The sequence below is a fragment of the Pundamilia nyererei genome, unplaced genomic scaffold, assembly GCF_000239375.1.
Source record: "Pundamilia nyererei isolate P.nyererei 1_Seehausen unplaced genomic scaffold, PunNye1.0 scaffold00075, whole genome shotgun sequence".
NCBI classification, from domain to species: domain Eukaryota; kingdom Metazoa; phylum Chordata; class Actinopteri; order Cichliformes; family Cichlidae; genus Pundamilia; species Pundamilia nyererei.
Window position 1 is genome coordinate 1452787 of NW_005187476.1, and position 15184 is coordinate 1467970.

The following is a 15184-nucleotide window of genomic DNA, read 5'->3' on the forward strand; positions in this document are numbered from 1 at the left end:
GCATGCTGCTACTCTATACGGTGCAAAAGCTTTGATGGACCTTGAATACACACAATTGTAGCCCTTGAAACCCAGTCTTTTTCAAAGCCTGCAGCACAGAGGTTACCGCCTGCCCTGACTGCTTAATGGTAACAGGCTAAAGCTGCTGGTATCTGTGCTATTTATATGTGCAAGTAGGAGTCACGTCTGCAAGTGTAATCGGTCTATACTTAACAAATTGCATTCACACATTTTTGTATTTATTTATTTTAAAGTATTTAAAGATGAGATCCCTTTGTAGAGACGATGCTCTGTAAAGGAAAAGAAAGCTCAAAAAAGCTTTATTAGTTCTTTTAAAGAAGGCTTAAAAGGGTCTTTGATGTTACATATTAACATTAAAGGATGGTTTATATTTAAAAGTTAATGCACCACAAAGCTGGTATTTTATTTTTATTTTATTTTATTTTTACTATTTAATTTTTTCTTGATTCTTTTTCAAGCCTGTTTGTTAGGATTGAGGGACAGTTATCAAGCATCCACAAGACTGAAAAATGAAGCCAACATGGAAGTGTCAAAACTGCAGTTCATCTCATAGCAGGCTGCAAAAATGTACAAATACCGTAGACGTCATTTTAACGATGGTGGCCAAACGTATAGAGAAAGGTGTTATTCAACTACATAACACACACACACACAAACACCCAAGAAGCTGAGCACAGTATGAGAACTAACTCTAATATGAACCTGTTTAGATTTACTTGTTAAATGTTTTGTTGTCATTGTGTAAAAAAGCCGAATGCCATGAAGCCTGTCAGAATCTTACTGAATATTTTAACACAGTCTTTGTTGTAAACATGTCTTTATTTATTAACTAAGTCTTTGTTTATTTCACACGCAGTAAGACATTCTGAATGCAGTAAGAAAAATAAACCTGTAACCTAACACTGGTAACACTAACTAACTAACACTAGTTAGTTAGTTGGTAACACTAACACTAACTAACTAACTGGTAACACTAACACTAACTAACCTAACACTGTAACCTAACACTGAGCTTAAGCAGTTAAAACAAGACCTATCTGCAGGCTATTACGTTAGTGTGCTATTATTAATAAAAACATTTAGCTGTGATTTGGCAATATTATTGAAATAATTGCACTGAATAAGAAAATCACACAAAAGCAGCGCTGTCTTTGCCGGTGCTTTAATTTGCAGATTTTGTAACATTGATAGTACAAAGAAAAGCCTGAAAAAGAATCAACAATGCTTTTCATAAAGCTGCCTCTGAATGCATTTGATGAATTGCAAAGATATATTTTTACATAAAAGACAAAGCAAAATTAAAAAGCAAAGAAATAACATCAAAGGTTAATGAAAAATCAGATTTCGGTATCATCATTCAGTCTTTTAGCATAAATCTTTCCTGGCTCTACAACAAGCATCTCATAGCTGTTGGCGAAGGCCTCCGTCAAAAAGGGACTAGAAGGTATCGGCACGTAATCTTGACAAAGCCTACCAGCAAGATTTGGCGCACACTCCACTTTGTATGAAAAGAAGAAGGTGCCATGCTTAAACATGCAGCTTTCGGTCACGTTTCCGCTACGCAGGTCAATTGAACACTTGCCAAGCAGATCACTGTTCCAGTATGTGTCTTCATCATAAACCACAAAACTTAGTTTATTTTTACTGTTGAGCTTGATGGGTCCAAACTCAAATACCTCTGACCATTTGGGATTATCATTGTTCCGTATAATGGCAGTGCGCTTTACCTGTTTACCATATTTAACCATCACTGAACCATCTGTCTTAGTACAGCAGTCACCATACAGACCCTTTGCATAAAGTTTGAACACCTTCAATGTTGCGAGGCCTTTCCCAGCAGGGCAGCAGTTCGCCTGGACATTCTGGTTACTGTTGCAGACACAAGCACAAGGATCTCTTTTGTTCACTCTGTGGCCAATCTTACACGTTTCTGAGCACTTTTTCAGCAGAGCATTTCTCTTAATGTACTTCTCCACCTCCAACTTCAGTCCAGCAGTGGCAGAATGATTAGTTGGCAGTATGGTGTGCAGTGGCTTTAAGTTGTATTGGACCACATCAGGTGTAGTTTTTAGTGAGTTGAGCCATTTCTTATAAACAGAAGCATCTGACTGCGCTTGAAAGAGTACATCAGCTCCATCGATGTTTCCACCAGTGACCTCTGTGAACCGCTCGTGAAATTTACCACTAAAGCTTGGCATGGACAGCTTTTTCTTTATTGAGTTACAGTACTGCATCATTGACTTAATGCTACTAGAATGAGCAAAGCGTCTCGAAGCCTCGACTAACAAGCAATCATTGATTACTGTTGCTGACAGGCCGTTCATGGTCGCTTCGCATGTCCTGACAGCAGTGATGGCCTTCATGTCTCCTCCGAGAAGAACTTGTGTTATGTAATGCGTGCCATAGGTATCGATCAAAATGCGATATGATTCCTCTGTTTTTTGTGAATAAGCAGGAAGGGAGTTCACAGCTGATTCAAATTCATGCGTCAGTGGAGGTTTTGCTGCTAGTCTGTAGCTGTAAAAGACATGGATCACAAACAGTGGTTATAACTTCTTAATTTAAATCTCAATCAAAGAAAAAGTTAATTCTTTGTCTTTTTTTAACCAATTTGCTTTTTAACTGCTTTTGCTATAGGGTTAAAAAAAAAAAGGAAAAATTCAAGCTAAGGATTTCCAAGTTAAGCAACATACACATTTGGTAAAGAGCAAACCACACTCACCGGTAAACATTACAAGAGAGAGAATGACGGAAGAAGGTGTAACGGTCTTTCTTTGACTTTTGCATGGCAAAGGTGCATTCTTTTGACCGGGAACCTCCATAAATTGGCTGAAAAGGCAGAGTGGCGTCTACAGAGAAATTAAGGCCGCTTTCCCAGTCATTGGAGACAGCTGACACAGAATCATTGGCAAACTTTTCAACGGAGTCGTAGACTATGCTGTAGACCTTCAAATCACACCTGGGGATGATTCTCCAGTCCACCACAGCAACAGGCACCTTCTGCTTTTCTTTTTTCATGAAGGGGTTTCTCTGCAGCTTACAAGAGCCATTCCCAGTCTTCCACGTTTCAGTGTCGATGATGGAGGCTCCTTTCCTCTCCATTTTGACAATGTCAAAACCTTCTCCACCCAGATTGTAGCCGGGGATGAAATTAGCCTTTTTACACTCGTCTGGTGTACCAATGAAGCTCACGCTGGAAGGAAGGCACGGAGGACTCCAAGCCCAGCACAGGAGCAGGAAGTGCCACAGCATAAACATCTGTGTAGATGAAATAAAAAAATAACAGAAGAACAAAAATAAAATGGTTAAACAAAGCAGTCTTTAAATTGACACTTTCAGCCCAGTGCAATAGTTTCATAATGACTATGAAGAGGACCTTACCTTGACTGTGAACTGCAAACTGTGATCGTGCTGTCAAAGTCCGACTGACTGTATACTGTAACATTAATATGTAGGAGGTGGAGTCAATACTGTCTCATCTAATTATCAGCATTCACACATTATGTGCACTTCACTATGTCTCACAGAGACTTCTTTAAAACAGATTTTTTTGTTTCACATGAAGAATTTTCTGAAATTATCAATCTGAACAAAAAGAAAATGTTTACTTGTCAGACTGAGTCCCAAATAAATGGTTTCGTTTAGAAAATAAATACGAATGCAAAACAGAAGCAAAATGCATCTTTCAAGACATCTTTTGTTTAACCCTTGTATGGTGTTCGGGTCTGTGAGACCCCTGTTCAGTTTTTTTCAAAAGAAAAATGTAACAATTAATTATTTTTTCACGTGTAAATGTGTTGTGTCTTTCCACTCACTCCACTTGATTATAACTGATTTATTTATAACATTTTATATAAAAGAAAAACGAGAAGCACATTAATTCATAAATGTGATCTAACAAAGGTAAAGGGAAAAAATTAACCATGTTTGCTGTTCATATGTCTTGTAATTGGGATGAAGTAAACATCTGTTGAGTAATTTAACATAAAATTGTTTGATAGTGTTAATTTGGAAAGCCAAAACTCTAGCGGGTCCACCAGACCCATGAACACTGGCTGAGTAACAAAAATACGAACACCACACAAGGGTTAAAGGTGTCCTTTAATATGTCCTGTAGCCCAACCCAAAATGAACAAATGTGAAGTCCAGAGAAGTATTTAATAAATAAAAAATGTGAAGAGTATTGATTGTGGGCGTACAGAATAAAATAAATCGTATGTCTGGAACTCCTCGCTACTGGATTCCGCATTTTTAAAGGAGTTGGTCGTATAAAAACTACTAAACACAAGAACCTAAAAATGTGAGGGTGAAAAGTTGAAAACGGGCTGAGTTAACACCACTATGGCTCGCCTCGCCCTTACACACACACAAACAGCCTGTTTACGATCACAGGGCGTAGTTCTGTTTCTGAGAAAGTAATGTGATACTGTGTTCTTTAAATGTGTTGCACAATCTTAGAGGAAAAACTTCCTATCAAAGTAACATGTTTGTACATAAGCTTACAGAATCCTAATCCTGTGTATATATATATTTTTTTTAAAGCTGGTGAGATCAAGTAAGCTTTTGACATCCTCGAACGTCTGAGAGTTAAACTATTTCCACTCCACCTTTACTTTGACCTTTTTGTAAAATATTTTCACAATAAAAAACAGAAATGAGTCCAAAAAAAACAAACAATAAAACCATCCATCTGCCCATCCATTTTTTTTTGTTTCTCCAGTTTGGAGTTACAGGTATGCTGGAGCCTCAGGTGTCATTCACACCTATAACAAATTTAAAATCACCAGTCGCTCAAGCATGTGTGTCTTTGCTCTGGCTGAAGAAGCCAAAAAGCCCCAAAGATTTTATCAAATTACCAGTACCTAGACCAGCTATATTCCACTACTTCTGATGTGTTTTTTTTTTTTGTTGATTTTTTTGTTTGTTTTTTTGTTTGTTTGTTTTTTTACATTTCTTCATTCATCCATCCATTTATTCATTTTCCTTCATCTTATTTTATTTGAAAAAATTGTGGATTGGAGGAATGTCTCTGTATTTAAATACATATGTTGACATAATAGTTGCAAAAACAGTGTGTATGTTCAGATCATGACAGGTGGGGTTTGTACAGGGAAATATCTGGAATTTTGCACATGTGCATTTAGAACAAAGTTTTCCTTTATTTGCATAAATGTGGCTGTTTGGTTTGCATAAAGATGTTCGGCTTCTTCTGCTGCTGTCCATCCTGTGCTGCAGTGTTACTGCACACATCCATACTGGATTTCTGCTTCAGTGCTGTAAGTAGTTGCAGTTCACATATGTACCACAAAGCGGCGCTAGTTTCATGTAGAAATGATGGAAACACACATAACAGACTTCAAACTTTTCCATAGCTTTTTTTTTTTATTTGATTTTCTGTATAATTTATAAATCTTCCATGTTTCTCTGTGCAGGAATAAATAATGCTATTAATATTTCAATGTGAAATCGATGATTGGTCAGGATGCTGCTGGCTGCATAACAGTCAGAACTATAAACATGCATTTTACCCTTCATTATGCAGTTAACACATTATAACGTGACTCTGTAATAGCAGGGTTACACTGTTTACCAGCTACCGTCTGTCTTTGTGGAGTGTGCCTTTTCCTTTCTGTCAAAACAGCCAGATGAAGTTTTTGAACTTGAGCTGTTTGACCCGAGGGAATTGATGCATCTATTCTCTATTTATAACACAGACAGGAGGTGTGCCATCACACAGAGGCAAAGTGATTGGTCGGGATCCTCAGAGGACTCTTTGTGCTTCTGTAAATACGCAATACACATGGGGAACGTAGTTGCATCTGCTCTGTGAAAACATGTATGCATGCAACCATCCACGCATTGATCTACCGAAATGAATTCTTTGGAGATTGCAGATGTGTTCATGCATGCCCTATATGCATACAAGAAGGCAAACAAATTCACATGTATGCTTTAATGCCTATACACTTTCACAATGAAAGAGTTACAGTTTGCTGCTGGCACTCCCACATTATTGAAGCATACGTACGTATTTTCAAGATGTTCTGCACAAAATGAGCTTTTTCTTCCTTAAAGGTTCAAAGAAGCTCAACAATACACACATATCATGTCCACCAATGATGTCTGTGAATGTGTATATCATACCTAATATAAGTTTCCCACGTGAAGCTTTAAACTTCACGTTAACAGATACTCACGGAGAGAACTGCCTCAGTTTTCTTTCATTTAAGAGTGAAAAGTGGCACATGTCAAATCACTACCCAAAGACCTTTAATGCCTTAAAACTGGCTCATGGATAGCTTTTAGTCTGACATCTACTGACACAATAATTCAGATAGATAATGTAGATTTTATTGGACAAACAATGCAAGAGACACATGCAAATGCACGCAATGATGTTGTTTTACAGAGTACAAGAATGCTGGGTTTTGAAAGTGTCACAAATATGTTTGTCATTAATAAATTAAGCAAAAATAAAACCCCAATTCTAAAAAAAAAAAAAAGTGATGCTGTGTAAAATCTAAATAAAAATAAAGTGTTATCATCTGAAATCTCATGAACCCATATTTTGTTCATAATAAAACAGAAAACATAAACAAAAATTTCAAGGGTATTTTGAATTTGATGCAATATATCGCAAAAAGAGTTGAGACAGGGTCACGTTTACCCCCCTTTTTTAACATCGGCCTGTAAATGTCTGGGAACTCAGGAGACCAGCTCAGAGTCTTTTGAACTTCTCATGCAAGATTCTAGCTGCTCAACAGTCCTGCGTCTTCTTTCTATTATTTGTCTTTTCACAATGTTTTCAACTCAATGAACATCACCGCAAATGAAGCAAACGCACAGACACCGATGTTGTTTTTGTGACTGCTTTACTGGCACGTTTTTTAATAAGAATACATGAATGCAGTAATATTGCAATATATTTGCGATTATTATATGAGGCAGGAATGGTTCCACATGATAAGCAGTTAAGCAGAAATGAGAAGCAACAATATAAAAGTAATGTATGCATCACATAGTCTCCCTTTGTCCCACTTCAAGCCCCGGTTTGACTAATTTGCCATGCTGCTCACCAGTTTCTCCAATGAGGATACCATTTCTGGTATGAAAGACTTTGGCCAAAGAGGGACTCATGGGTGAGGGGATATACTCGTCACAGTAGTCACCACCTAGGCTTGGTGCACACTCTACTTTATAGGAAAAGAATAATGTACCGTGATTAAGCATGCAGCTGTGATTAGACCAGCCTTTGCGTGGTTTAACCTGACACTGCCCAAGATGATCACTGTCCCAGTATCTATCCTCGTCGTATACATTTAACACCAATTTGTCTCTCATGTTAATAGTGATTGGTCCAAACTCAAATACCTCCGACCAACTGGGATTATCATTGTTTGGTATAATAGCAGTGCGCCCTATCTGGTAACCATATTTAACCATCACTGAACCATCTGTCTTAGTACAGCAGTCACCATACAGGCCCTTTGCATAAAGTTTGAACACCTTCAATGTTGCACGACCTTTCCCAGCAGGACAGCAGTTCGACTTGATATTTTTATTACCATTACAGACACAAGCGCAAGGATCTCTTCTGCTGGATCTGGATCCAATCTTACAGGTTTCGGAACATTTTTTCATCAATGCGTTTTTCTTAATGTACTTTTCCACCTCTAGCTTCAGTCCCGCAATGGCATAATGGCTTCTTGGCAGAATCATGTGCATGGGCTTTATATTGTATCGGACCACATCAGGTATGGATTTAAGAGACTTGACCCAGTCCGTCATAACGGATGTTGATTGCCCTTGAAAGAGGATATCAGCTCCGTTAATGTGTCCACCAATGATCTCTGTGAATCGCTCACTAAATGTACTGCTGAAACTTTGCCCATGGTTTAACTTCCTTTTCATTGCCTCGCATTGTTTGTTCATGGTTTTAATGCTGGCAGAGCTCATGAAACTAACTGAGGCCTCCACTGTGAGACAGTCGTTGACATCTGTAGCTGACAGGCCATTCATGGCCGCCTGACAGGTCTTGATGGAAGTGACGGCCTTCATTTCTCCTCCTAGATACACTTGTGTGATGTAATGTGTGCCATATGTCTCAACCAAATTCCGGTATAAATGCTTGGTTGCAGATGAATAATAAGGAAGGGCCTTCACAACCGATTCAAAATCATGACTCAGTGGAGGATTTGCTTTTAGTCTGTAACTGTAAAGGACAGAAATAAAACAAAAAATTAAAAAATGTAAGCAATAATATAATATAGGTAATAAAATTTTACCCATATGATAAAATACTGTGGATGAGTTTGTCTGTCTGCAAATAACATAACTACTGGAATAACATAGAAAGATTTGCATATATAGGACTGTTTGCTATTTGTAGTTTTTAGGAATTGAATTAATTCTGTTCAAATACTCACCTGTAGAAGTTACACTTGACAGAATGGCGAAAGAAAGTGTAGCGATCTTGTTTTGACTTTTGCATGGCGAAGGTAGATTCTTTGGAGTGGGAACCTCCAAAACCAAGCCCAAGTCCAACGCTACCAGAAACAGGAATATCAAGGCCAACTTTCCAGTCATTGGACACAGATGATGTGGAATCATTAGCAAGCGTTTCAGCAGAATCATAGAGTGTACTGGAGACTGATAAACTGCACTTGGGGAACATTCTCCAGTCCAGCACGGCGACAGGGACCTTCTGTTTTATCTGATTCATGTAGCTGTTTCTGTACATTCTGCAAGTGCCATCTTGAAGTTTCCACGTTTCAGTGTCGATGACATAGGCGCCTTTTCTTTCCATCGTCACAATGTCAAAGCCTTCTCCAGCCAAGTTGTAACCAGGGACAAAGTGAGCCTTTTTGCACTCCTCTGGTGTACCAATGAAGCTCACACTGGATGAAAGACACAGAGGGCTCCATGCCCAGCACAGGAGCAGGACATGCCACAGCCTTCCCATCTATATGAAGGAAATAAAGAACAATAGAAGGAAATATAATAAAAGGCAATACAAGTTAAAATCTTGGGAAATTTAAAGCCATGAAAACTGGAAAATCTCAGAGTTTCACAGAATGAAGGTTTTGGGTGTCTTACCATCAGCATTAACAGGAAGTTCTGTTTGATGCCTCAAAATGGACAGCTTAAGATATTAGTGTCCAGGAGGTGGAGTCTTGAAAGGGTATTTAAAACTAGGTTCCAACAAATTTCTCACAAGTTTTACATTGAATCAGTTTTGTTCACACATTTTTACACACCCCACACCCTCCATTAGGCGTTGACGATTATTAATTAAACTTCTGCTAAGAACTAGAAGAAGAAAGAAGGCGACTTGTTAAAGACAAATAAATAAATAGCCAGGGGGTCAAACAGAGACCAGAATGAGAGGTTGGAACATTATCCTGAAGTGTAAAGTGTAAAGCAAATTATGGTGATGTTGATGATTATGTTTTGTGTATTTGATCTTCATGTTTGACCTCCTCCTTTTAAGTTGCTGTCAATATTTTTTGGTTATATATTCTGTAAAATATTTATTACATTTAACCTAAATGTTTTATAACATTAATTTTTTTATATCTACTTTATATCTAGAAACAAGGATTCAAGCAATTTATCATCCTGGAAGCAAAAGTGAATGTTAAGTTGTAAATCTAATTGTAAATGTTCTATTTTGAATTCTGAACAGTACTGTATTGTAAATGGTTTTCCCCCTTTGGTTAATGCAAAGACTCACTGAAATTCAATGGCTAACAGCATAAAACTTATATTTTCTTGACAACACAGCATCATAACCCAGTAAAAAGCTTTGCTCTTGCAAACCTGTTGTGCAAACCATGAAAACAGAGTTTATTGCTGGCAAGCCCAGCTGCCAGAACTCTGTTGCAATTTGATACAATTTCTTATAATGTGATTTTGAAAGGATATTAATAGCTTACACACAGATGAGTGTTATCATTCCTTTTCTTACTGTACCTAATGTTTGATAAAAAAAAAATACAGACACATTCAGGCACAAGGAAATTCCAACATGCCTACCAGGATACGTACAAAGAATTTTGAAATATAAACCTGCTTGTCATGTTTATGAAGTACAATAGGAAAGCATATTTTTATATATCCCGGATAAAAGAAACATTGGTGTTTTGTGGGGTGCGTCAGCTAGCTCACAGTTGGTTAGGCTTTCAGATGGAGGTCGTTAGTGCCATAATCAGCTTAAATAAGTTTCTGTTAACGTATTGTAGTAATAGCCCTCGAATCAGAGACTCGGACCCTTTGAACGGAGAGACACTCAGGACTTCTGTCCAGAGGTAACTGGGCTGAGCAGATGTTATTATAACATTGAATATTAAATAAACAGATGCAAGAGCAAGAATTCACACCTCACCCTTACAAGTTCTTAAACACGCTGTTTATGTTCACAGAGCGCCGTTCAGTTGAAAATTAGTCCTGCATTTAGTTGACGCTTTGCAAATGTGTTGCACAGTTAAAGTCTTTTGCAAAAGTTTTCATCTGTGTTTTCTTGTTTATGCAAAAATGACAGTGTTCGATACTCATCAGACAGTGTGGACTTCACAGGAGTCCCACATCAGGAACACACTTGTTTATTTGTTTGTTTGTTTTTCCATGCGCAAAATTTCAAGACAGGAAACAATGCTTCTAGAATGTGCATTAACGAGGGGCATATCATTGAAAACAATGTAATAAAATCGCAGTGTCAAAAATGTTAAGCATGTTGTCCTGGGAAGTGGTGGAGCGTCACTAGGCAGAATGACTCCAGAACAGTTCAAAATACTTGAGTATTTTACCTTCAAGTCACTTCATACTTACTTATCAAAAAATATAAGGAGGAAAAATACTCTTTACTGAGTTACATGTACGTGTCTATTTTCAGCTCTTTGGCTTTTTACTTCTTGAAAATAATTAAGAATTAAATTAAGAAACTTATATAACTAGTGACTTAATAAGAATTGTCTAAAAAGTAAAGGCTTTACAAACATTTTGTGAAAACTTCAATAATATTAGTATTATTACAATATTTCTCTGCTGTAATAGAGAAACTCATGGCTCTTGCATGCTGCAGGCTGATATGAGTATGAAGAATATGTAAATGGCAATAACCAACTAAAAGGTTTTAACCTTTTAGATCCTGTATCCTGATGTTGGGAAATTTACAACTTTGTGTTTCTGAATCTTATATATTGTTTTGTTTAATAGAATGTTTAATACTTTTAAACAATGGGGACTAAATTTTGTTATGCTGTTAAAAACCCCACTGTCACTATGTGAGGATGTACTTGTTTTGTATCTTGTTTTGACTTTGGATGTTTTAGGAGATTAAAGACTCCTATGAGTTTTGTTTTTGTTTTTCAAATATGAGTAAATGTAAAATAATTTGACCAAATTGTGTTTATTTACAGGTTGGCTTAGTTCATTAGTTCCAGTGAAAGAAACTCTTAATTCTCCAGCATACCAAGACATTTTGGACAAATTCATGATCCCAACTTTGTGGGAACAGTTGGGGTTGGCCCTTTCCTGTTCCAACATGATTGAGCACCAGTGGACCAAACAAGGTCCATAAAGACATGGATGATGGTTGGTTTGGAAGAAACTGACTGACCTGCAAAGAGTCCTGACCTCAACCCAACAGAACACCTTTGAGTGGAATTAGAGTGGAGACTGCAAGCCAGGCCTTCTGTAACATCAGTGTGTGACCTCACAAATGCACTTATTGAAGAATCAATCAATCAATTCATTTATAAGCACATTTAAAAACAACACAGGTTGACCAAAGTGCTGTGCATAGTAAACAAGTAAAAAGTAGATCAAACACACACAAAGAACAAAACAAAACTCAGTCACAATTAAAAGCTAGAGATTAAAAATGTGGTTTTAAAAATGTCAAGGCTTGGAGAGATCCTAATTTCAAGAGGCAGACTTTTCCAAAGTTCGGGCGCAGAAATCTCAAAGGCCCGATCTCCTCTGTTTTTTAGCCTGCTTCTAGGAACAACTAGAAGCAACTTATCAGCTGACCTGAGAGTTCTATTGGGAGCATTTTTAGTTTAGAATGGTGAAAAATTCCCATAAACACATAAATTCCTCCTAAATCTCTCCAGAAAAGTTGAATCTGTTACAGGTGGAAAGGGTGACATCATATTAAACCCTATGGATTAAGAACAGGATGTCACCCAGGTTCATATGTGTGTGAAGGCAGACGAGTGAATATTTTTGTCTATGCAGTGTACGTAAAGGGAAAATCATCCTCTCATCTTGTTGCTTTAATTAGTGTCCAGCAGGTGGCGCTGTTGATATAAATTTGCACTTTATGCTGATCTTATTTCTCAGTTATGGCACATGCATTACAAGCCTAGTGCAAAGAATTGACAAATATAACTTTTCCTGACTTTTTAAGAATAGTAACTTTGTTTTTAGTTAAATAAAGTTATTATTTTTACCAAATGTAAAAAAAAATAAAAATTAAAAAGAAATAGGTGAGTATTTGATCACAACCGTATGTTAACTAAATGATATGACACATACCGTATATTTTATATATCTGTTTGTGCAAACTTTGCGAGACAAAGTGATGACTGCCAACTGCATCAGCAAAATTGGATTTTTCCTGCTGCCATGTGAGGGTAAAAGATTCTGCTTCATTTTCTAAAAACATTATTAAAATTACAGTTCATTTGAACTGCCACATTTTCTTTTATAATATGACCACAATGGGTCACCAAACACAGTAATATGTGCAGACTTAATATATGAATCAATTTGACTGAAGCCATACAACTAATTGACATGAGTCATCTTAAGGGTTTTTTATATTATAAGGTTAAAAAAACACACATACCATATTAGATAGAGAGAATCACAGTGATCAGATGATTCCCTGTGAGTCAAACAGTTGGCGATAGTAAGAAAGAAGAAATCCCTCTGTGACGGAGGTGTGGTTTGTGGGCTCGAGGGACCGTGCCAAGAAGGCTGGCAGGGCAGCTGAAAACCAGTAATTGTGGTCTCTCTATTTCAGTTATGCCGGGACCTCGATGAGCGGGAGAACAGGTGGAGAACACAGGGCAGTGGAACAAGATTTGTAAATAAACCACGTGACTTGCAATGCTAAGTGATGTTACAAATTTTAGTGCTGGCAACACTCGAGTCTTTACTGGTGTTTACATCCTTTTAACAGGAAGATCTGCTATGAATGGTGAAGAAGGCCAGGAAATAGAAAGCACAAACAACCAACGGAAAAGAAAGGAAAACACAAACTATGGCAAAGTTTAGATACAAGTTAATGGCGTGCAGCAGTGGCATGTAAACACAGCAAAAAGTGGTGAATGCAGAAGAATATAATGCTAATAGATCAGTGGAAGTCCTCCAGCAGCCTGAGTCTATAGCAACATGACTAAGATGTGTTTGAGGGTGAGCTGAATGACAAAGGATGGTTTGAACCCAAACTGGCAACGGGATCAACAAAATAGCGCTCTGGTTGTTTTTCTGGTTGTAAGGTGCTATTCACCCCTCCACCCCCTCTGGTGCTTTTCTCACCATGCCTTTATCTCTGTAGCTATACTGTTTGTGGTTTGTCACATTTGCTGTGTGTCATTTTTCTTTTTTCATCTTTTCTTTCTCTTAGCTTTTTCCTCACTCGAACACGTCCCTGACTCTTGTTCTGCTGGAGCTCTCCCCATGCTGAAATGGACTTATTCACTCTCCACTATCACCAAGTGCTGCTCATAGGCGTTTTCTCTTGCAGGGACTTCACCTGTAAGTTGGCACTATGTAAATAAATAATAGTTTTAGTGAAATAAGTTTATAGTTCTCAGCAGCGGCTGTATTTCCTGAGGAGGCTGAGGAAATTTAGTATGTCGGCCAAGATCCTCTGCAGGTTCAAAGACCCCACACACCCCCAACACAGACTATTCACACTTCTGCCCTCGGGACGAAGGTTTAGAAGTGTGAAATCTAGAACATCTTGACTCAACAACTCCGTCTTCCCCACTGCTATCAGACTCTTGAACAGCTGACCTATTTTAAAAGTAATAATAATTTTTGCACATCAGGTCATCTTACATATCAAACCAGCATATTAACCTGAGATATTCAGCATAAAATCAGATTGTTATTTAGTCATCAACTCATTTCACATCAACAGCTGCTCTTACACTGACTGACTCGCCATACTTCTCCCCTGACGTTCCAAGGACTCCGTTTCTGGAGTAGAAAACGTAAGCCAAAGAGGAGCTCATAGACCACACTGGAGACTTTCAGATTGCATTGGGGGAGGGTTCTCCAGTCCACCACAGCAGCAGGGACCTTCTGCTTCTCTCCATTCATGTAGCTGTTCTGGTACATCTTAGTGCCATTTCCAATCTTCCATGTTTCAGTGTCGATCACATAGGCACCTTTTCTCTCCATCGTCACAATGTCAAAGCCTTCGCTACCCAAGTTGTAACCAGGTACAAAGGGAGCTTTTTCACACTTCTGTGGTGTGCCAATGAAGCTCACACTGGAAGGAAGGCACAGGGGGCTCCATGCCCAACACAGGAGCAGGACGTGCCAAAGCTTTGCCATCTATATGAAAGAGTCAAACAATAAGAGAAGAAAAAAATGATGGAGATAAACAAAGATTAATAAGTACACTAAAGCAATGATTGTCAGACTTCACAGGTTCACATTCGCATTACAGAAGTCATGAAAGTTTCACAACAAATAAGAGAGCATCGCAAATCAGTATTAATAACATCAAGGACAAATCAAGCACAAATAAAGAATCAGAACAAGTGCACTAAAATGAGAATGTGCACAACTTAAAAAAATAGTGCAAGGCAGGACTTAGCAGTCTTATCTTCAATGTTGACTCTGCTCTGATCAGCAGCTTCTGACCTATTTTATAGTTTTAATGTAGGGGTGGAGACCTGATCGCTAATCTCCCAAATATTAACTTAAGAACATCCAAGATAACAATGTGTGAATTTTACGTCCTTCCTACCTCACACACAGACAGTATCATCTTCATATTTTAATGGATGCCCAGTGGATGGTGCTGTAGACATAAATTGGACTTTCTGCGGCTCTTGTTTCTCAATTATGGGATATCCATTGCAAGGCTGATTCAACGAACTGAAAATAATTTGATTAATTTTCTTAACTGTCTTCAGTTAAA

General features: G+C 37.9%; 2 protein-coding genes across 2 annotated transcripts; both read right to left on the bottom strand.

Moving 5' to 3' along the window:
- Positions 1-1167: 1167 nt before the first annotated feature.
- On the bottom strand, positions 1168-3453 carry LOC102198063 (perforin-1-like). Its single transcript, XM_005737376.1, has 3 exons — positions 3403-3453; positions 2744-3279; positions 1168-2538 (listed from the first exon to the last, which is right to left on the bottom strand). Exons 2-3 carry the CDS (start codon positions 3277-3279, stop codon positions 1359-1361), a joined length of 1716 nt encoding a protein of 571 aa, XP_005737433.1. The 5' UTR covers positions 3403-3453; the 3' UTR covers positions 1168-1358.
- Positions 3454-6876: 3423 nt separating this feature from the next.
- On the bottom strand, positions 6877-9188 carry LOC102198343 (perforin-1-like). Its single transcript, XM_005737377.1, has 3 exons — positions 9118-9188; positions 8448-8983; positions 6877-8233 (listed from the first exon to the last, which is right to left on the bottom strand). The coding sequence occupies exons 1-3, from the start codon at positions 9124-9126 to the stop codon at positions 7036-7038; spliced, it is 1743 nt and encodes a 580-aa protein (XP_005737434.1). The 5' UTR covers positions 9127-9188; the 3' UTR covers positions 6877-7035.
- Positions 9189-15184: the final 5996 nt, after the last annotated feature.

Excerpts from the sequence above, each read along its gene's own strand:
- LOC102198063 (XM_005737376.1), bottom strand. The coding sequence starts at position 3,279 with ATGTTTATGCTGTGGCACTTCCTGCTCCTGTGCTGGGCTTGGAGTCCT. Across the intron at positions 2,539-2,743 it reads CTCTCTTGTAATGTTTACCG|CTACAGACTAGCAGCAAAAC; the intron begins GTGAGTGTGGTT and ends TGTCTTTTACAG.
- LOC102198343 (XM_005737377.1), bottom strand. Across the intron at positions 8,234-8,447 it reads GTCAAGTGTAACTTCTACAG|TTACAGACTAAAAGCAAATC; the intron begins GTGAGTATTTGA and ends TGTCCTTTACAG.